General features: G+C 40.4%; 1 gene segment (V, D, J or C) and 1 further gene; both read left to right on the top strand.

Moving 5' to 3' along the window:
- The window catches only part of Igh (immunoglobulin heavy chain complex), a 2,751,187-nt gene that overhangs the window by 1,755,267 nt on the left and 972,790 nt on the right, over positions 1-23,130 (top strand).
- Ighv3-4 (immunoglobulin heavy variable V3-4) lies at positions 773-1,071 on the top strand. The segment is given in 1 exon segment: positions 773-1,071. A coding segment is annotated over 1 exon segment (299 nt).

The following is a 23,130-nucleotide window of genomic DNA, read 5'->3' as shown; positions in this document are numbered from 1 at the left end:
GACAATGCATGGTTGGTTTAAACTCTTGCATGTCCCATGGAAGTCTGTATGAAAGTGATTCCAAAAGGAAAAAAAAATCATGTGACCTACCTACAACACTCCTGTTCAGGCAGCTCAGGTCTCTCTACTGGAAAGATAGGAGGTCATCTGTGCAACAACAAGAAGAGTGTGTACCACGTTTTAGGAAAGATGGAAACACATATCCTGGGTGGGATAAGAGAAGAAAACTAAACAGTGTAGACTTACAAGTAAGAAAGATAGAAGTCAGGAACCCAAATATGAAAGGAATGTTGACACTGACTTGAGACTTTAAAAACACAGGATCTGAAGAGAGTTTTTATGAAGGATGGTCTAGGATTAGAAGGTAGGATCATGTCTAGATGTGTTTTCTGTGATTTGTACAGTCTTAGTTCTCCCTTATTGGATACTCACACTATAGGAAGCCAGAGACCATGATGGTCTTTTTTTTAATAACCAAGTGCATTCATTATTTACCTTCCCCAATTATGAAGACAAGGCTGACTCCCTGCATGCAAATGTTTCTTCTAGCTCTAAGTTAAATCCCCTCCTGGACTGTGGAATCTCATATCTCTCACTGGAGCGTGATCTCTCAAGGAAGGGGGTGTAGCCTAAAAGATGAGAGTGTTGATTCTTGTGTACCTGTTGACAGCCCTTCCTGGTAAGTGTTGCCACTTTATACATGTGCTCATGAGGAGTTTTTAAAATATGAGCTTGACAGAAATGACTCTTCTTTTCTGAAGGTATCTTGTCTGATGTACAGCTTCAGGAGTCAGGACCTGCCCTGGTGAAGCCTTCTCAGACAGTGTCCCTCACCTGCACTGTCACTGGCTACTCTATCACTAATGGTAATCACTGGTGGAACTGGATCCGGCAGGTTTCAGGAAGCAAACTGGAGTGGATAGGGTACATAAGCTCCAGTGGTAGCACTGACAGCAATCCATCTCTCAAAAGTCGAATCTCCATCACTAGAGACACTTCCAAGAACCAGTTATTCCTGCAGTTGAACTCTGTGACTACTGAAGATATAGCCACATATTACTGTGCAAGAGACACAGTATTGAGTCTCCAGTGTGAGCCCAGACAAAAACCTCCTTATAGAGCATCTCTACACCAACAGGTGGATTGCCAGGGACATTTAGAACAGGAAATCTACATTAGGGAGGGTTAAAAAAATCTTGTATAAAACTCTGGCAGAAGATGCCTGCTGGACAGAAAGACACGTTAGTAATAAGGTCTTCAGTTAATACAATGCCCACTGCCAACTAAAACTCCTTAAATTATACCCAGAAGCCTTCAATGGCACTCCCTCCTGGAGGCTTCACATGCCAGCCTATTCTGACACAGAATTGTTCCTTTCTAAAGAACATGAGGGTAGAAGCATGACAGAAGCCTGAGCGACAGGATGTCCAAAAATAGGCCCAGCTCCAGATCCATCTCAAGGGGAAGCTCCAATGTCTGATACTATTAATGATGCTGTGTTGTGCTCATAGACAGGAGGCTAGCATGGCTGTCCTCTGAGAAGCCCAAAAAGCATCTGAATGAGAGGGATGTAGATACCTACACCTAACCAATGCACAGAAACTGGGAAACCATGGGGCTGAATTAGGGAAAAGCTGGAGGACGTTGAGGAGGAGGCAACCGCATAAAAAGATTAATAGTCACAACTAACCTCTCCCTCAAGCCCCCAAGATCTCTCAGACACATACCAGCAACCAGGAAGCACACAACAGCTGATATAATACCCCTCTAAAGATGTACAGCAGAGGACTGTGTGGTCTGGCCTCAATGAGAGAAGATGCAAATAATCCTCCAGAGACTTGAGGCCCCAGGGAGTGAAGAGTTTTGGTAGGGTAAGGTGAGGGAGGTTGATACAACCTCTATGAGATAGGGGAATGAGGTATGGGATGAGGAACAGTCAAAGGGAAGACCAGGAGAGGGATAACAACTGGACAGTAAGAAAGAAAAGATTAAAGAATAATAATTAAAAATAATTTCAAATTAATAAATTCATAAAAGAAGAATATATGTCATCTGGAAGATAAATCTATCATATGTTGTATGCCCTGCTTGACTCAGTGAGACCATATAATCATTAATTATTCCTTCAAAGTTAATTCACAGGAAAAAAATCTTGTTTTAATTATTTTCCTGTTGCTGTTGTAAAATACTGTCTAAGGCAACTTATAAAACAAAATGTTTAATTTGGTTTATAGTTCTAGATGGCTGTAGCATGATAAGTCAGCATGGTAGCAAGGGGAAATCATGCTGTCCAGGGCAAGTGAAGAACATGAAGTTATCAACAAATAAGAAATAGAGTTAGGCTAATATCCACTTATCAATGAGTACATATCATGTGAGTTCTTTTGTGATTGGGTTACCTCACTCAGGATGATGCCCTCCAGGTCCATTCATTTGCCTAGAAATTTCATAAATTCATTCTTTTTAATAGCTGAGTAGTACTCCATTGTGTAAATGTACCACATTTTCTGTATCCATTCCTCTGTTGAGCGACACTTGGGTTCTTTCCAGCTTCTGGCTATTATAAATAAGGCTGCTATGAACATAGTGGAGCATGTGTCCTTCTTACCAGTTGGAACATCTTCTGGATATATGCCCCCCTAGGAGAGGTATTGCAGGATTCTTTCGTAGTACTATATCCAATTTTCTGAGGAACCCCCAGTCTGATTTCCAGAGTGGTTGTACAAGCTTGCAATCCCACCAACAATGGAGGAGTGTTCCTCTTTCTCCACATCCTCGCAAGTATCTGCTGTCACCTGAATTTTTGATCTTAGCCATTCTGACTAGTGTGAGGTGGAATCTCAGGGTTGTTTTCATTTGCATTTCCCTGATGATTAAGGATGTTGAACATTTTTTCAGGTGCTTCTCAGCCATTCAGTATTCCTCATGTGAGAATTCTTCATTTAGCTCTGAGCCCCATTTTTTGTTGTTGTTGTTGTATTTTGTTTGTTAGTTTGTTTGTTTTGAGATAGGGTTTCTCTGTATAACCCTGGCTGTCCTGGTACTCACTTTGTAGACTAGGCTGGCCTCGACCTCAAAAATCTGCCTGCCTCTGCCTCTGCCTCACAAATACTAGGATTAAAGGCATGTGCCACCATGCCAAGCTGAGCACCATTTTTTAATGAGGCTATTTGATTTTCTGGAGTCCACCGAAAGTTAGAATACCCAAGATACAAGATACAATTTGCAAAACACATGAAATTCAAGAAGAATGAAGACCAAAGTGTGGACACTTTGCCCCTTCATAGAATTGGGAACAAAACACCCATGGAAGGAGTTACAGAGACAAAATTTGGAGCTGAGAAGAAAGGATGGACCATCTACAGACTGCCATACCCGGGGATCCATCCCATAATCAGCCTCCAAACACTGACACCATTGCATATACCAGCAAGATTTTGCTGAAAGGACCCTGATATAGCTGTATCTTTTGAGGCTATGCCAGGGCCTGGCAAACACAAAAGTGGATGTTCACAGTCAGCTATTAGATGAAACACAAGGTCCTCAATAGAGAAGACAGAGAAAGTACCTATATGGTTACTGAAGGTGTCTGCAACCCTATAGGTAGAACAACAGTATGAACTAACCAGTACCCCTGGACCTCTTGTCTCTGGATGGACATGTATCAGATGATGGTCTAGTCGGCCATCATTGGGACGCGAGGCTCTGTGGTCTTGCAAACTTTATATGCCTCAGTATGGGGGAATGCCAGGGCCAATAATTGGGAGTGGGTGGGTAGGGTAGTGGGAGGGGGAGGGTCTGGAGGACTTTTGGGATAGCATTTGAAATGGAAATGAAGAAAATACCTAATTTAAAAATAAATTAAAATTAATAGTAATAATAATAAAAAGAAATAAAGTTAGGGAACTCTGAGAATTGGATAAATCATTTCAAGTCAGAAGCCTTCCTTCACTGACATATTTTGCCCAACAGAGACATACTTCTTAATCCTTCTCAAAGAGTTTCACCACTGTCTCCAGATCCACTCATTCTTCCTCAGGAGCGCCCTCTGTGCAAAAAAGACCCCACAGTACAAGGCTGAAGGCCAAGTCCTGACTAATAAGCTATCATAGGATCCTTCTTCAGGGCATGTGAGTCCTGGGACTGCTCCTGTGCTTTGTTTCTGCTCTCTGCTATGAGTGTCTCAGAGACAATCCAGGGAGCTTCCAGCTCCCTAGCATTAATTTCGAAACTCAAAGGTATCCAGTGGCATGAAGTCAGCAGGTTCCAGGTTCTCTCCATTTCTGGTTGGCATCCAGTGGGCAAATAGCCATAGGGTATAAAATAAAATTTTATATTAGTGTTGATATATATGCATTGTATTGACTCCACCCAAAGGATCCTTCCTTGTCCAGGGAATAATATCTACATCATATAATTGACAAAACCTGCTAGATAATACTGATCTAAATGCAATTGAAAGAACAAAGGTTATTTTTATAAAAACAGAGATTTGTGTGTTAAAAAGGAAGAACACTGAATATATGTCTCTCATCATTAATTTAATGAAATTTAATGTCAAAAGTTTATCCTCACGTATTGAGGATATATTCAAGGTAAAACATGTGCTTACATCTGTGACTATGTTGATACTTACTCTAGGTTTCTTGGATATGGCTGCTTATAATTTGAAATTGTAAATATGCAGTCATCTGATGTCAAGTACATTTGCTTCAAACAAAATATGTATTCATGTTTTCCTGAACTAAAATGAACAGAATCAATAATTTTCCCTTCACATTTAGGGAAATTTTATAACTTTACCAGACAAGTCTAATTCTGAACAAGTGTTTTCTCATAGAGAATCTATATACAGCAAGGATAAATACAAACACAGAGACTGGGATAATATACCAAACCTGAGCCTGATGTGGCAATATAATAGTATGTGATACTATTTAAATTTCTTATTTTAAAAAGAGGCATGACTTGCTTCTGCCCAGTCCTTGCTGCTGGGGCAGACCCCTATTTCATCTGCTCCCATGAAGACTCCATAACCCAATGCATCCTTGAAGACCCACTGCACTCAGAGCAGTTGAGCAGTTGAGGACCAGCTGCACTCAGAGCACTTGAGGAGATGCTGATGCTTCTCTCAGAGCAGTTGAGGATTGGGTAGACTCAGGGCGGTTGGAAAACAGATCGACTGCTCCAATGAAGACTCAATAGTCTGAAGGCGTCCCAGGGGATGTACTGTAGCCAGGGCAACAGATCACTATCTTCTCTGCTCCTGTGAGGAGCCCAAGTAGGAAAGTCTCACAGGTGATCTGTGACAGAGGGGGCTGCAGGCCTACCAAGAAACATGAAGTAACTCAGGGACAAAAGAGGCAGACTCCATACAGTCACCAAGACTAACAAACACCAGGGATATCCAGATGGTGAAAGGCAAGGGCAAGACCAAAAGCAACAGAAGCCAAAATACATAGGCATCATCAGAACCCAGTTCTCTCAGCACAGCAAGCCCTGAATACATCAACACACCTGAAAATCAGGAATCTGTCCTAAAATCATATCTCATGAAGATAAGAGTCCTTTAAGGAGGATATCAACAATTCACTGAAAAAAAATATAGGAAAGCACAGGTAAACAGATGAAGGAATTGAATAAAGTGATCCAAGACCTAGAAATGGGAGTATAAACAACAAAGAAAATACAAATGGAGGCAAACCTGGAAATGGAAAACCTAGGAAAGAGGTCAGGAATTAGAGATGTAAGTATCCCCAACAGAATACAAGAGATAGAAGAGAGAATCTCAGGTGTAGGTGATATAGTAGAAGAGATTGACACAACTGTCAAAGAAAATTCAAAACATAAAAAAACTCCTAACCCAAAGTATCCAGGAAATTCAGGACACAATGAAAATACCAAATCTAAGAATAATTGGAATAAAGTAGAATGAAGATTCTCAGCTCAAAAGACCTGAAAATGTCTTCAACAAAATCATAGAAGAAAACTTCCCCAACCTAAAAACAAAAGATGGCCATAAAAGTATAAGAAGCCTATACAACACCATAAAAGGCACCAAAAAAGAAAATCTTTGTATCATATAATTATCAAAACACTAAGTGCACAGAGAAAAGAAAGATATATTAGAAGCTAAAAGGGGGGGGAGTCAAGTAACATAGAAAGATAGACCTATCAGAATTACACCAGACTTCTCAACAGAGACTAGGAAAGCCAGAAGAGCCTGGTCAGGGGTCATCCAGAATCTAAGAGAACACAAATGCAAGCCCAGGCTACTATACCCAGTAAAAATCCCTATCAACATGATGGAGAAATGAAAATATTTCCAGGACAAATCCAAATTCAAATAGTATCTATCTACCAACCCATCCCTGCAGAGGATCCTAAAAGGAGAACAACACAAGGAAGATAACTGCACCAAAGAAGGGACAATATATTAAGCATATCACAACAAAGGCAAAAGCAGAGCGGCACAAGCACATAAAGCCACCTATTAAAACAAACATATCATAAACCAACAGCCATCTCTCTTTAATATCTCTCAACATTAATGGACTCAATACAATTATTAAAAGACATGAGATAACAGACTGGATACACAAACAAGATCCAGCATTTTGCTGCAAACAAGAAACAGACCTCAGTAACAAAGACAGGCACTATCTCAGAGTGAAAGGATGGAAAAAGTCTTCCAAGCAAATTGTCCAAGGAAACAAGTATGAGTTGCCATCCTAATATCCAATAAAATAGATTTTCAACCAAAAGTTTGAAGTGTGATAAAGAAGGACACTTCATATTCATCAAGGGGAAAATCCAAGAGAAAGTCTCAATTCTGAACATCTATGCCACAAAAGGACACAAATTCATAAAGTAAACTATTACAACTCAAAACACACATTGAACCCCACACAATAATAGTGGAATATTTTAACATCCCACTCTCACCAATGGACAGGTCATTGAAACAGAAACTTAAGAGACACAGTGACGCCAGGCAGTGGTGGCACACGCCTTAAATCCCAGCACTTGGGAGGCAGAGGCAGGCAGATTTCAGAGTTGGCAGCCAGCCTGGTCTACAAAGTGAGTTCCAGGACAGCTATACAGAGAAACACTGTATCAAAGAAAAACAAAACAAAACAAAACAAAACAAAACAAAGAGAGACAGTGAATCTAAAAGAGGTTATGGACCAAATGGATTTAACAGATATGTTTCATGCAGAAATTAGAGAACATTTCACCCTAAAACAAAAAAATGCACCTTCTTCTCAGTACTTCATTGTACCTTCTCCAAAATTGACTATATCATTGGTCACAAAACAATCTCAACAGATATAAGAAGACTGAAATAATACTATGCATCTCATCAGATCGCCATGCCCTAAGGTTAGTCTTCAATAACAGCAACAACTACAGAAACCCTACAAACATGTGGAAACTGAACAACTCTTTACTCAATGATAACTTGGCCAAGGAAGAAATAAAGAAAGTAAAAATGTTCTAGAATTTAATGAAAAAGTTGACACATCATACACAACTTATGGGTCAAAATGAAAGCAGTGACAGGAGAAAACTCCATAGCATTAAGTACCCTGGTAAAGAAACTGGAGAGATCTTGCACTTACAACTCAACAGCACACCTGAGAGTTTTAAGAAAAATAGAAGCAAATTCACCCAAGAGGAGGAGAAGATAGGAAGTAGTAAAACTCAGGGTCAAAATCAGTCAAATAGAAACAAAGAAAACAATACAAAGAATCAACAAAACCAGAAGTTAGTCCCTAGAGAGAATTAACAAGATAGCCAAACTAACTAAAGCACCAAGAGGCAGTAACCAAATTAATAAAATAAAAAAGGAAAAGGGGGACAAACAACAGAAATGGAGAATTAAAAAAAAAAAACATCATCAGAACCTACTTTAAAAGCCTATACTCAACAAAAATGTAAAATCTAGAATAAATGGATGGTTTTCTAGACAAATGCCACATAACAAAGTTAAATAAAGTGCAAATAAACTACTGAAACTGGCCCATATTGTACAAGGAAATAGAAGAGTTCATTAAAAAAACCTCTCAACCAAAAAAACTCCCAGGGCCAGATGGATTTAGTGCAGAATTCTAACAGACCTTCAAAGAAAATCTGATATCAATTTTCCTCAAACTATTCAATAAAATAGAAACAGAAGGAACTCTACCTAACTCATTTAATGAAGCCACATATACTCTAATACCTGAATCACACAAGGACACAACCAAAAAAATAAAACTTCAGACCAATCTCAATTATGAATATCGATGCAAAAATACTCCATAAAATTCTTGCAAACCAAATCCAAGAACACATCAAAATCACCATTAACCACAATTGAATAGGCTTCATCCCAGGGATGCAAGGTTAGTTGAATATATGAAAAATCCATTAACATAATCCACTATATAAACAAACTCAAAGAAAAATATAACATCATCAGCCCCTTAGATGCAGAAAAAAACATTTGAGAAAATACAACACCCCTTCATTTTAAAAGTATTGAAGAGATCAGGACTTCAAGGCTCATACCTAAATATGATAAATGCAATTTACTGCAAACCAACAAACAATATCAAATTAGATGGAGAGGGGGCTTTGCCAGAGCACCTGGGGGAGCCATCTTGGTTCCCGGACCCCTCAGAAACTAGTCTGTGCAGGTGAGAGTTTGGACTACAGAAGCTAACAGCTGCTAGGACAGGCAGAAGCCACACAGCTTCTGGAAAAGGCCCAGTTTCCGGCCTTCATCTTCTGCCAGGAGGCAGGTCTGAACGCAAGATATCTGTGCACCTTCCCTGCAAGAGGAGAGCTTGCCGGCAGAGAGTACTCTGACCACTTAAACTCAGGAGAGATCTAGTCTCACAGGTCTGTTGATAGAGGCTAACAGAATCACACCGGAAGAACTAGCTGTAACCAGAGACAACTATAACAAATAATTCCAGAGATTACCAAGTGGCTAAAGTTAGTAACATAAGAATCTTACTAACAGAAACCAAGACCACTCACCATCATCAGAACCCAGAACCCCCACCTCAGCCAGTCCTGGATACCCCAACACAGCCAAAAAGCTAGACTCAGAGTTAAAAGCATATCTCATGATGATGGTAGAGAACATCAAGAAGGACTTTAATGAATCACTTAAAGAAATCCAGGAGAACACTGCTAAAGAGTACAAGTCCTTAAAGAAAAAAAATAAGAAAGAAAGAAAGAAAGAAAGAAAGAAAGAAAGAAAGAAAGAAAGAAAGAAAGAAAGAAAGAAAGAAAGAAAGAAAGAAAACACAACCAAACAGGTAGAAGTCCTTAAAAAAAAACAGGAAAACACAACAAAGCAGGTGATGGAATTGAACAAAACCATACAAGACCTAAAAAGGGAAGTAGACACAATAAAGAAAACACAAAATGAGGCAATGCTGAAGATAGAAACCCTAGGAAAGAAATCTGGAACCATACATGCAAGCATCAGCAACAGAATACAAGAGATGGAAGAGAGAATCTCAGGTACAAAAGATTCCATAGAGAAAATGGGCACAACAATCAAAGAAAATGCAAAATGAAAAAGATCTTAAGTCAAAACATCCAGGAAATCCAGGACACAATGAGAAAACAAAACCTATGGATAATAGGAGTAGATGAGAATGAAGATTTTCAACTTAAAGGGCCAGCAAATATCTTCACCAAAATTATAGAAGAAAACTTCCCAAACCTAAAGAAAGAGATGCCCATGATCATACAAGAAGCCTACAGAACTCCAAATAGACTGGACCAGAAAATAAATTCCTCCAGACACATAATAATCAGAACAACAAATGCACTAAATAAAGATAGAATACTAAAAGCAGTAAGGGAAAAAGGTCAAGTAACATGTAAAGGCAGGCCTATTAGAATTATATCAGACTTCTCACCAGAGACTATGAAAGCCAGAAAATCCTGGACAGATGCTATACAGACACTAAGAGAACACAAATGCCAGCCTAGAATACTATACTCAGCTAAACTTTCAATTATCATAGATGGAGAAACGAAAGTATTCCATTACAAAACCAAATTCATACTCTATCTTTCCACGAATCCAGCCCTTCCAAGAATAATAATAGAAAAACTCCAACACAGGGACGGAAACTCCACCCTAGATAAAGCAAGAAAGTAATCCTTCAACAAACCTAAAAGAAGACAGCCCCAAGAACAGAATGCCAACTTTAACAACAACAACAACAAAAAAAAAAAACTTTAACATTTAATAGGAAACAACAATTACTTTTTCTTAATATCTCTCCATATGAATGTACTCAATTCCCCAATAAATATTAGATTGCCTACACAAACAGGACTCAACATTTTGCTGCTTACAGGAAGCCAATCTCAGGGAAAAAGACAGACACCACCTCAGAGTGAAAGGCTGGAAAATAAATTTCCAAGTAAATGGTATGAAGAAACAAGCTGGAGTAGCCATTCTAATATCGAAAAAAAATCAACTTCCAACCCAAAGTTATCATAAAAGACAAGGAGGGGCACTGCATACTCATCAAAGGTAAAATCTTCAAGAACTCTCAATTCTGAATATCTATGCTCCTAATGCAAGGGCAGCCACATTCATTAAAGATACTTTAGTAAAGCTCAAAGCACACATTGCACCTCACACAATAGTAGTGGGAGAATTCAACACACCACTTTCACCAATGGACAGATCATGGAAAAAGAAACTAAACAGGGACACAGTGAAACTAACAGAAGTTATCAAACAAATGGATCTAACAGATGTCTACAGAACATTTTATCCTAAAATAAAAGGATATACCTTCTTCTCAGCACCTCATGGTACCTTCTCCAAAACTGTCCAAATAATTGGTCCCAAAACAGGCCTCAACAGATACAAAAATATTGAAATTGTCCCATGCATCCTATCAGATCACTACGGACTAAGGCTGATCTTCAATAAAAATATAAATAATAAAAAGCCAACATTCACATGGAAACTGAACAAAACTCTATTCAATAATACCTTGGTCAAGGAACAAATAAAGAAAGAAATTAAAGACTTTTTGGAGTTTAATGAAAATGAAGCCACAACATACCCAAACTTATGGGACACATGAAAGCCATTTCTAAGAGGAAAACTCATAGCTCTGAGTGCCTCCAAAAAGAAATTAAGAGATCACACACTAGCAGCTTGACAACACACCCAAAAGCTCTAGAAAAAAAAGGAAGCAAATTCACTGAAGAGGAGTAGACTGCAGGAAATAATCAAACTCAGGGGCAAAATCAACCAAGTGGAAACAAGAAGAACTATTCAAAGAATCATGTGCCTGTGATGATATGGAGTCTTGCCAGCGAGGACACATACACAGGACACACTCAGATCCTTCTGCAGCATAGCTTTAATGCATCTCGAGAGAAAGATGATTAGCTTCTGGGGGAGGAGGCCCAGAACACAGGAAACTCAGTCCTTAAATAGACCACAGGAGGGGTTGGAGACATTTCATCCTGACTGGCTGCTCACTATCAGCCCAGATGACGCCACAGAACAGGCAGGGCACAAGGAATGAAAAAATACGCCAGCACATGCGCAGACTACTTGTTTACCAGTTAGAACACCGGATATCAGTGCCATCTTGTAATGGCGATTGCAAGGGCGGCTCCTCACAGAATCAACCAAACAAGGAGCTGGTACTTTGAGAAAATCAACAAGATAGAAAAACCCTTAGCCAGACTCAGTAGAGGGCACAGGAACAGCATGCTAATTAACAAAATCAGAAATGAAAAAGGAGACATAACAATAGATCCTGAAAAAAATCCAAAACACCATCAGATCTTTCTACAAAAAGCTATACTCAACAAACCTGGAAAACCTGGATGAAATGGACAAATTTCTAGACAGATAACAGGTACCAAAGTTAAATCAGAATCAGATTAATGATCTAAACAGTCCTATATCCATTAAAGAATTAGAAGCAGTCATTAATAGTCCCCCTACCAAATAAACCCCAGGACCAGATGGGTTTACTGCAGAGTTCTTTCAGAACTTCAAAGAATATCTAATCCCAGTTCTTCACAAACTATTCTACAAAATAGAGGTAGAAGGTACTCTACCCAATTCATTCGATGAAGCCAAAGTTACTCTGATACATAAAACCACAGAAAGACCCAACAAAAACAGAGAACTTCAGACCAATTTCCCTTATGAATATTGATGCAAGAATACTCAATAAAATTCTCGCTAATGGAATCCAAGAACACATCAAACATTCATTCATCCTGACCAAGTAGGTTTCATTTCAGGTATGTAGGGATGGTTTAATATATGGAAATCTATCAACTTAATCCACTATATAAACAAAAACAAAGGGGAAAAAAACCACATGATCATCTCCTCAGATGTGGAGAAAGCATTTGACAAAATCCAACACCCATTCATGATAAAAGTCTTGGAAAGATCAGAAATTCGAGGCCCATACCTAAACATGATAAAAGCAATCTACAGCAAACCAGTAGCCAACATCAAAGTAAATGGTGAGGAGTTGGAAGCAATCCCACTAAAATCAGGGACTAGACAAGGCTGTCTACTTTCTCCCTACCTATTCAACATAGTACTTGAAGTCCTAGCCAGAGAAATTCTACAACAAAAAGAGATCAAGGGGATACAAATTGGAAAAGAGGAAGTCAAAATATCACTTTTTGCAGATAATGTGATAGTATATATAAGTAACCCTAAAAATTCTACCAGAGAACACCTAAACCTGATAAACAGCTTCAGTGAAATAGCTGGATATAAAATTAACTCGAGCCCTTCCGCTCGACTCGAGACTCGAGCCCCGGGCTACCTTGCCAGCAGAGTCTTGCCCAACACCCGCAAGGGCCCACACGGGACTCCCCACGGGACCCTAAGACCTCTGGTGAGTGGACCACTGTGCCTGCCCCAATCCAATCACACGGAACTCGAGACTGCGGTACATAGGGAAGCAGGCTACCCGGGCCTGATCTGGGGCACAAGTCCCTTCCGCTCGACTCGAGACTCTAGCCCCGGGCTACCTTGCCAGCAGAGTCTTGCCCAACACCCGCAAGGGCCCACACGGGACTCCCCACGGGACCCTAAGACCTCTAGTGAGTGGACCACAGTGCCTGCCCCAATCCAATCGCGCGGAACTTGAGACTGCGATACATAGGGAAGCAGGCTACCCGGGCCTGATCTGGGGCACAAGTCCCTTCCGCTCGACTCGAGACTCGAGCCCCGGGCTACCTTGCCAGCAGAGTCTTGCCCAACACCCGCAAGGGCCCACACGGGACTCCCCACGGGACCCTAAGACCTCTGGTGAGTGGACCACAGTGCCTGCCCCAATCCAATCACACGGAACTTGAGACTGCAGTACATAGGAAAGCAGGCTACCCGGGCCTGATCTGGGGCACAAGTCCCTTCCGCTCGACTCGAGACTCGAGCCCCGGGCTACCTTGCCAGCAGAGTCTTGCCCAACACCCGCAAGGGTCCACACAGGACTCCCCACGGGACCCTAAGACCTCTGGTGAGTGGATCACAGTGCCTGCCCCAATCCAATTGCGCGGAACTTGAGACTGCGGTACATAGGGAAGCAGGCTACCCAGGCTTGATCTGGGGCACAAACCCCTTCCACTCCACTCGAGCCCCGGGCTACCTTGCCAGCTGAGTCGCCTGACACCCGCAAGGGCCCACACAGGATTCCACACGTGATCCTAAGACCTCTAGTGAGTGGAACACAACTTCTGCCAGGAGTCTGGTTCGAACACCAGATATCTGGGTACCAGCCTTGCAAGAAGAGAGCTTGCCTGCAGAGAATACTCTGCCCACTGAAACTAAGGAGAGTGCTACCCTCCAGGTCTGCTCATAGAGGCTAACAGAGTCACCTGAAGAACAAGCTCTTAACAGTGACAACTAAAACAGCTAGCTTCAGAGATTACCAGATGGCGAAAGGCAAACGTAAGAATCCTACTAACAGAAATCAAGACCACTCACCATCATCAGAACGCAGCACTCCCACCCCACCTAGTCCTGGGCACCCCAACACAACCGAAAATCTAGACCCAGATTTAAAAACATTTCTCATGATGATGATAGAGGACATCAAGAAGGACTTTCATAAGTCACTTAAAGATTTACAGGAGAGCACTGCTAAAGAGTTACAGGCTCTTAAAGAAAAGCAGGAAAACACAGCCAAACAGGTGATGGAAATGAACAAAACCATACTAGAACTAAAAGGGGAAGTAGACACAATAAAGAAAACCCAAAGCGAGGCAACGCTGGAGATAGAAACCCTAGGAAAGAGATCTGGAACCATAGATGCGAGCATCAGCAACAGAATACAAGAAATGGAAGAGAGAATCTCAGGTGCAGAAGATTCCATAGAGAACATCGACACAACAGTCAAAGAAAATACAAAATGCAAAAGGATCCTAACTCAAAACATCCAGGTAATCCAGGACACAATGAGAAGACCAAACCTACGGATAATAGGAATTGATGAGAATGAAGATTTTCAACTTAAAGGGCCAGCTAATATCTTCAACAAAATAATAGAAGAAAACTTCCCAAACATAAAAAAAGAGATGCCCATGATCATACAAGAAGCATACAGAACTCCAAATAGACTGGACCAGAAAAGAAATTCCTCCCGACACATAATAATCAGAACAACAAATGCACTAAATAAAGATAGAATATTAAAAGCAGTAAGGGAGAAAGGTCAAGTAACATATAAAGGAAGGCCTATCAGAATTACACCAGACTTTTCACCAGAGACTATGAAAGCCAGAAGAGCCTGGACAGATGTTATACAGACACTAAGAGAACACAAATGCCAGCCCAGGCTACTATACCCGGCCAAACTCTCAATTACCATAGATGGAGAAACCAAAGTATTCCACGACAAAACCAAGTTCACACAATATCTTTCCACGAATCCAGCCCTTCAAAGGATAATAACAGAAAAGAAGCAATACAAGGACGGAAATCACGCCCTAGAACAACCAAGAAAGTAATCATTCAACAAACCAAAAAGAAGACAGCCACAAGAACAGAATGCCAACTCTAACAACAAAAATAAAAGGGAGCAACAATTACTTTTCCTTAATATCTCTTAATATCAATGGACTCAATTCCCCAATAAAAAGACATAGACTAACAGACTGGCTACACAAACAGGACCCAACATTCTGCTGCTTACAGGAAACCCATCTCAGGGAAAAAGACAGACACTACCTCAGAGTGAAAGGCTGGAAAACAATTTTCCAAGCAAATGGACTGAAGAAACAAGCTGGAGTAGCCATTTTAATATCGGATAAAATCGACTTCCAACCCAAAGTTATCAAAAAAGACAAGGAGGGACACTTCATACTCATCAAAGGTAAAATCCTCCAAGAGGAACTCTCAATTCTGAATATCTACGCACCAAATGCAAGGGCAGCCACATTCATTAGAGACACTTTAGTAAAGCTCAAAGCATACATTGCACCTCACACAATAATAGTGGGAGACTTCAACACACCACTTTCTTCAAAGGACAGATCGTGGAAACAGAAACTAAACAGGGACACAGTGAAACTAACAGAAGTTATGAAACAAATGGACCTGACAGATATCTACAGAACATTTTATCCTAAAACAAAAGGATATACCTTCTTCTCAGCACCTCACGGGACCTTCTCCAAAATTGACCATATAATTGATCACAAAACAGGCCTCAATAGATACAAAAATATTGAAATTGTCCCATGTATCCTATCAGACCACCATGGCCTAAGACTGATCTTCAATAACAACATAAATAATGGAAAGCCAACATTCATGTGGAAACTGAATAACACTCTTCTCAATGATACCTTGGTCAAGGAAGGAATAAAGAAAGAAATTAAAGACTTTTTAGAGTTTAATGAAAATGAAGCCACAACGTACCCAAACCTATGGGACACAATGAAAGCATTTCTAAGAGGGAAACTCATAGCGCTGAGTGCCTCCAAGAAGAAACGGGAGACAGCACATACTAGCAGCTTGACAACACATCTAAAAGCCCTAGAAAAAAAGGAAGCAAATTCACCCAAGAGGAGTAGACGGCAGGAAATAATCAAACTCAGGGGTGAAATCAACCAAGTGGAAACAAGAAGAACTATTCAAAGAATTAACCAAACGAGGAGTTGGTTCTTTGAGAAAATCAACAAGATAGATAAACCCTTAGCTAGACTCACTAAAGGGCACAGGGACAAAATCCTAATTAACAAAATCAGAAATGAAAAGGGAGACATAACAACAGATCCTGAAGAAATCCAAAACACCATCAGATCCTTCTACAAAAGGCTATACTCAACAAAACTGGAAAACCTGGACGAAATGGACAAATTTCTGGACAGATACCAGGCACCAAAGTTGAATCAGGATCAAGTTGACCATCTAAACAGTCCCATATCACCTAAAGAAATAGAAGCAGTTATTAATAGTCTCCCAACCAAAAAAAGCCCAGGACCAGATGGGTTTAGTGCAGAGTTCTACCAGACCTTCAAAGAAGATCTAATTCCAATTCTGCACAAACTATTTCACAAAATAGAAGTAGAAGGTACTCTACCCAACTCATTTTATGAAGCCACTATTACTCTGATACCTAAACCACAGAAAGACCCAACAAAGATAGAGAACTTCAGACCAATTTCTCTTATGAATATCGATGCAAAAATCCTCAATAAAATTCTCGCTAACCGAATCCAAGAACACATTAAAGCAATCATCCATCCTGACCAAGTAGGTTTTATTCCAGGGATGCAGGGATGGTTTAATATACGAAAATCCATCAATGTAATCCATTATATAAACAAACTCAAAGACAAAAACCACATGATCATCTCGTTAGATGCAGAAAAAGCATTTGACAAGATCCAACACCCATTCATGATAAAAGTTTTGGAAAGATCAGGAATTCAAGGCCCATACCTAAACATGATAAAAGCAATCTACAGCAAACCAGTAGCCAACATCAAAGTAAATGGAGAGAAGCTGGAAGCAATCCCACTAAAATCAGGGACTAGACAAGGCTGCCCACTTTCTCCCTACCTTTTCAACATAGTACTTGAAGTATTAGCCAGAGCAATTCGACAACAAAAGGAGATCAAGGGGATACAAATTGGAAAAGAGGAAGTCAAAATATCACTTTTTGCAGATGATATGATAGTATATATAAGTGACCCTAAAAATTCTACCAGAGAACTCCTAAACCTGATAAACAGCTTCGGTGAAGTAGCTGGATATAAAATAAACTCAAACAAGTCAATGGCCTTTCTCTATACAAAGAATAAACAGGCTGAGAAAGAAATTAGGGAAACAACACCCTTCTCAATAGTCACAAATAATATAAAATATCTTGGCGTGACTCTAACTAAGGAAGTGAAAGATCTGTATGATAAAAACTTCAAATCTCTGAAGAAAGAAATTAAGGAAGATCTCAGAAGATGGAAAGATCTCCCATGCTCATGGATTGGCAGGATCAACATTGTAAAAATGGCTATCTTGCCAAAAGCAATCTACAGATTCAATGCAATCCCCATCAAAATTCCAACTCAATTCTTCAACGAATTGGAAGGAGCAATTTGCAAATTTGTCTGGAATAACAAAAAACTTAGGATAGCAAAAAGTCTTCTCAAGGATAAAAGAACTTCTGGCGGAATCACCATGCCAGACCTAAAGCTTTACTACAGAGCAATTGTGATAAAAACTGCATGGTACTGGTATAGAGACAGACAAGTAGACCAATGGAATAGAATTGAAGACCCAGAAATGAACCCACACACCTATGGTCACTTGATCTTCGACAAGGGAGCTAAAACCATCCAGTGGAAGAAAGACAGCATTTTCAACAATTGGTGCTGGCACAACTGGTTGTTATCGTGTAGAAGAATGCGAATCGATCCATACTTATCTCCTTGTACTAAGGTCAAATCTAAGTGGATCAAGGAACTTCACATAAAACCAGAGACACTGAAACTTATAGAGGAGAAAGTGGGGAAAAGCCTTGAAGATATGGGCACAGGGGAAAAATTCCTGAACAGAACAGCAATGGCTTGTGCTGTAAGATCGAGAATTGACAAATGGGACCTAATGAAACTCCAAAGTTTCTGCAAGGCAAAAGACACCGTCAATAAGACAAAAAGACCACCAACAGATTGGGAAAGGATCTTTACCTATCCTAAATCAGATAGGGGACTAATATCCAACATATATAAAGAACTCAAGAAGGTGGACTTCAGAAAATCAAATAACCCCATTAAAAAATGGGGCTCAGAACTGAACAAAGAATTCTCACCTGAGGAATACCGAATGGCAGAGAAGCACTTGAAAAAATGTTCAACATCCTTAATCATCAGGGAAATGCAAATCAAAACAACCCTGAGATTCCACCTCACACCAGTCAGATTGGCTAAGATCAAAAATTCAGGTGACAGCAGATGCTGGCGAGGATGTGGAGAAAGAGGAACACTCCTCCATTGTTGGTGGGAGTGCAGGCTTGTACAACCACTCTGGAAATCAGTCTGGCGGTTCCTCAGAAAACTGGACATAGTACTACCGGAGGATCCAGCAATACCTCTCCTGGGCATATATCCAGAAGATGCCCCAACAGGTAAGAAGGACACATGCTCCACTATGTTCATAGCAGCCTTATTTATAATAGCCAGAAGCTGGAAAGAACCTAGATGCCCCTCAACAGAGGAATGGATACAGAAAATGTGGTACATTTACACAATGGAGTACTACTCAGCTATTAAAAAGAATGAATTTATGAAATTCCTAGCCAAATGGATGGACCTGGAGGGCATCATCCTGAGTGAGGTCACACATTCACAAAGAAACTCACACAATATGTATTCACTGATAAGTGGATATTAGCCCCAAACCTAGGATACCCAAGATATAAGATATAATTTGCTAAACACATGAAACTCAAGAAGAATGAAGACTGAAGTGTGGACACTATGCCCCTCCTTAGATTTGGGAACAAAACACCCATGGAAGGAGTTACAGAGACGGAGTTTGGAGCTGAGATGAAAGGATGGACCATGTAGAGACTGCCATATCCAGGGATCCACCCCATAATCAGCATCCAAACGCTGACACCATTGCATACACTAGCAAGATTTTATTGAAAGGACGCAGATGTAGCTGTCTCTTGTGAGACTATGCCGGGGCCCAGCAAACACAGAAGTGGATGCTCACAGTCAGCTAATGGATGGATCATAGGGCTCCCAATGGAGGAGCTAGAGAAAGTAGCCAAGGAGCTAAAGGGATCTGCAACCCTATAGGTGGAACAACATTATGAGCTAACCAGTACCCCGGAGCTCTTGACTCTAGCTGCATATATATCAAAAGATGGCCTAGTCGGCCATCACTGGAAAGAGAGGCCCATTGGACTTGCAAACTTTATATGCCCCAGTACAGGGGAACACCAGGGCCAAAAAGGGGGAGTGGGTGGGCAGGGGAGTGGGGGTGGGTGGATATGGGGGACTTTTGGTATAGCATTGGAAATGTAAATGAGTTAAATACCTAATAAAAAATGGAAAAAAAAATTAACTCGAACAAGTCAATGGCCTTTCTCTACATAAAGGATAAACAGGCTGAGAAAGAAATTAGGGAAACAACATCCTTCTCAATAGTCACAAATATTATAAAATACCTTGGTGTGACTCTAACTAAGGAAGTGAAATATCTGTATGATAAAAACTTCAAGTCTCTGAAGAAAGAAATTAAAGAAGATCTCAGAAGATGGAAAGATCTCCCATGCTCATGGATTGGCAGGGTCAATATAGTAAAAATGGCTATCATGCCAAAAGCAATCTACAGATTCAATGCAATTTTGATCAAAATTCCAACTCAATTATTCAACAAATTAGAAAAGGCAATTTGCAAATTTATCTGGACTAACAAATAACCTAGGATAGCAAAAACTCTTCTCAATGATAAAAGAACCTCTGGTGGAATCACCATGCCCAACGTAAAGCTGTACTACAGATCCATTGTGATAAAACTGCATGGAACTGGTATAGCAACAGACAAGTAGTCCAATGGAATAGAATTAAAGACCCAGAAATGAACCCACACACCTATGGTCACTTGATCTTTGACAAGGGAGCTAAATCCATGTAGTGGAAAAAAGACAGCATTTTCAACAATTGGTGCTGGCACAACTGGTGGTTATCATGTAGAAGAGTGCAAATTGGCCCATTCCTATCTCCTTGTACTAAGGTCAAATCTAAGTGGATCAGCGATATAAAACCAGAGACAGTGAAACTTATAGAGGATAAAGTGGGGGAAAAGGCTCAAAGATATGGGCACAGGGGAAAAATTCCTGAATAGAACAGCAATGGCTTGTGCTGTAAGATTGAGAACTGACAAATGGGACCTCATAAAATTACAAAGCTTCTGTAATGCAAAAGATATCATCAATAAGACAAAAAGGCCACCAAAATATTGGGAAAGGATCTTTACCTATCCTAAATCAGATAGAAGACTAATATCCAATATATATAAAGAACTCAAGAAGGTGGACTCCAGAAGATCAAATAACCCCATTAAAAAATGGGGCTCAGAGCTGAACAAAGAATTCTCACCTGAGGAATACCGAATGGCAGAGAAACACCTGAAAAAATGTTCAACATCCTTAATCATCAGGGAAATGCAAATCTAAACAACCCTGAGATTCCACTTCACTCCAGTCAGAATGGCTAAGATCAAAAACTCAGGTGACAGCAGATGCTGGCGAGGATGTGGAGAAAGAGGAACACTCCTCCACTGTTGGTGGGATTGCAATCTTGTACAACCACTCTAGAAATCAGTCTGGTGGTTTCTCAGAAAATTGGACATGGTACTACCGGAGGATCCCGCAATATCTTCTGGGCATATATCCAGAAGATGTTCCAACTGGTAAGAAGGACACATGCTCCACTATGTTCATAGCAGCCTTATTTATAATAGCCAGAAGCTGGAAACAACCCAGATGTTCCTCAACAAAGGAATGGATCAAAAAAATGTACATTTACACAATGAATTACTACTCAGCTATTAAAAAGAATAAATTTGTGAAATTCCTAGGCAAATGGATGGACCTGGAGGACATCATCCTGAGTGAGGTAACCCAATCACAAAGGAACTCACATGATATGTACTCACTGATAAGTGGATATTAGCCCAGAAACTTAGAATACCCAAGATACAAGATACAATTTGCAAAACACATGAAACTCAAGAAGAACTAAGACCAAAGTGTAGATAATTTGCCCCTTTTTAGAATTGGGAACAAAACACCCATGGAAGGAGTTACAGAGAAAAAGTCTAAGCTGAGACTGTCCTGTCCAGCAGGACCTAGTTATTCTGTGGGTTGAGGAGGACTGAGGCCTGCAAGAGAAGTGGACAGAGAAAGGGGAGCGAGTCCAAGTACAGAGTTGTCTAGGTCTGTTTAATGAAGGCTAAGAGCCAGGTTATAAGCACACAGTGAGAGAAAATAGGGAGGGTTCGAAGGGGCATAATAAAATATATAGAAAGGGATGGACATCTGGGGCAGATGCTGATTACAGGCTTCTTGCAACTTATCTTGGAATGTGGGCCCTAAAACTATCCCAGGCAGCCTTCAAACGTTCTGCAGTTTATCTTGGAGTGCCTGTCCTGACTAAACATTCTCAAGCACCAAATGGAGACATGGTGGAGGAGGTGAATCTGCCTTAATCTAAGCAGTTCTTTGCACCAAGTGAAGGAGAGTGAAGCTGGCAGTCTCAGGCACCAAGTGGAGGCACTGAAGGAGGGGGTGACATAATTCCCTTCAAAGGATCAGCGGGATCTTTAGGGTGAGAGTAACTGTGTAACTTAGTTTCCCACACTTTGGTCTCTCACGTGAGACAAAAGGATGGACCATCAAGAGACTGCCATACCTGGGGATCCATCCCATAATCAGCCTCCAAATGCTGACACCATTGCATACACCAGCAAGGATTTGCTGAAAGGACCCTGATTTAGCTGCCTCTTGTGAGGCTATGCCGGGGCCTGTCAAACACAGAAGTGGATGCTCACAGTCAGCTATTGGATGGAACACAGGACTCCCCAATGGAGGAGCTAGAGAAAGTACCCAAGGAGCTAAAGGGGTCGGCAACCCTATAGGTAGAACAACAATATGAAATAACCAGTACCCCCAGAGCTCGTGTCTCTAGCTGCATATGTATCAGAAGACAGCCTAGTCGGCCATCATTGGGAAGAGAGGCCCCTTGGTCTTGCAAACTTTATATGCCTCAATACGGGAGACGCCAGGGCCAAGAAGTGGGAGTGGGTGGGTAGGGGGTGGAGGGTGGTCTGGGGAACTTTTGGGATATCATTTGAAATGTAAATAAAGAAAATACCTAATTAAAAAATGAAATAAAAAATCAAATGGAGAAATACTTGAAGCAATCCCATTGAAATGAGAAGACAAGGATGTCTGTTCTCTCCTTATCTATTCAATATAATACTCAAAGTGCTAGCTAGAAGAATAAAAAAAATAAAAAGAGATCAACTGGATACAAATTGAGAAAGAAAAAAAATGAAGGTTTCATTATTTGCAGATGGCATGATAGCATACATAATCTACCCACAGAATTCTACTAGAGAATTTCTCCAGCTGAATAAAACAACTTCAGCAAAGTGGCCAGATGTAAAATTACCTCAAATAAATCACTAGTCTTCCTCTCTACAAGGATAAACAGGCTGAGAAAAATGATTAAGGAAACAACTCCCATCACAATAACCACAAATAATATAAAATATCTTGGGTTAACTCTAACTAAACAAGTGAAAGACCTGTATGACGATCACTTTAAGTCTCTCAAGAAAGAAGTTGAAGAAGATCTCATAAAATGGAGGGATCTCCCATGCTCATGGATTAGACAGAATTAATATAGTAAAAATGGCCATCCTACCAAGGGCAATCCCCACCAAAATCCCAATGCAATTCTCAAAAGACATGGAAAAAGAAATTCTCAAATTCATCTGAAAAGGCAAAAAACCCAGAAGAGTGAAAACAATTCTTAACAATAAAGGAACAGCTGGGGGGATAATCACTATCCCTGATTTCAGGCTTTACTATAGAG

The sequence above is a fragment of the Mus musculus genome, chromosome 12 (assembly GCF_000001635.26).
Source record: "Mus musculus strain C57BL/6J chromosome 12, GRCm38.p6 C57BL/6J".
Classification (NCBI taxonomy): Eukaryota; Metazoa; Chordata; class Mammalia; order Rodentia; family Muridae; genus Mus; species Mus musculus.
This window is presented reverse-complemented; position numbering and strand designations above follow the sequence as displayed.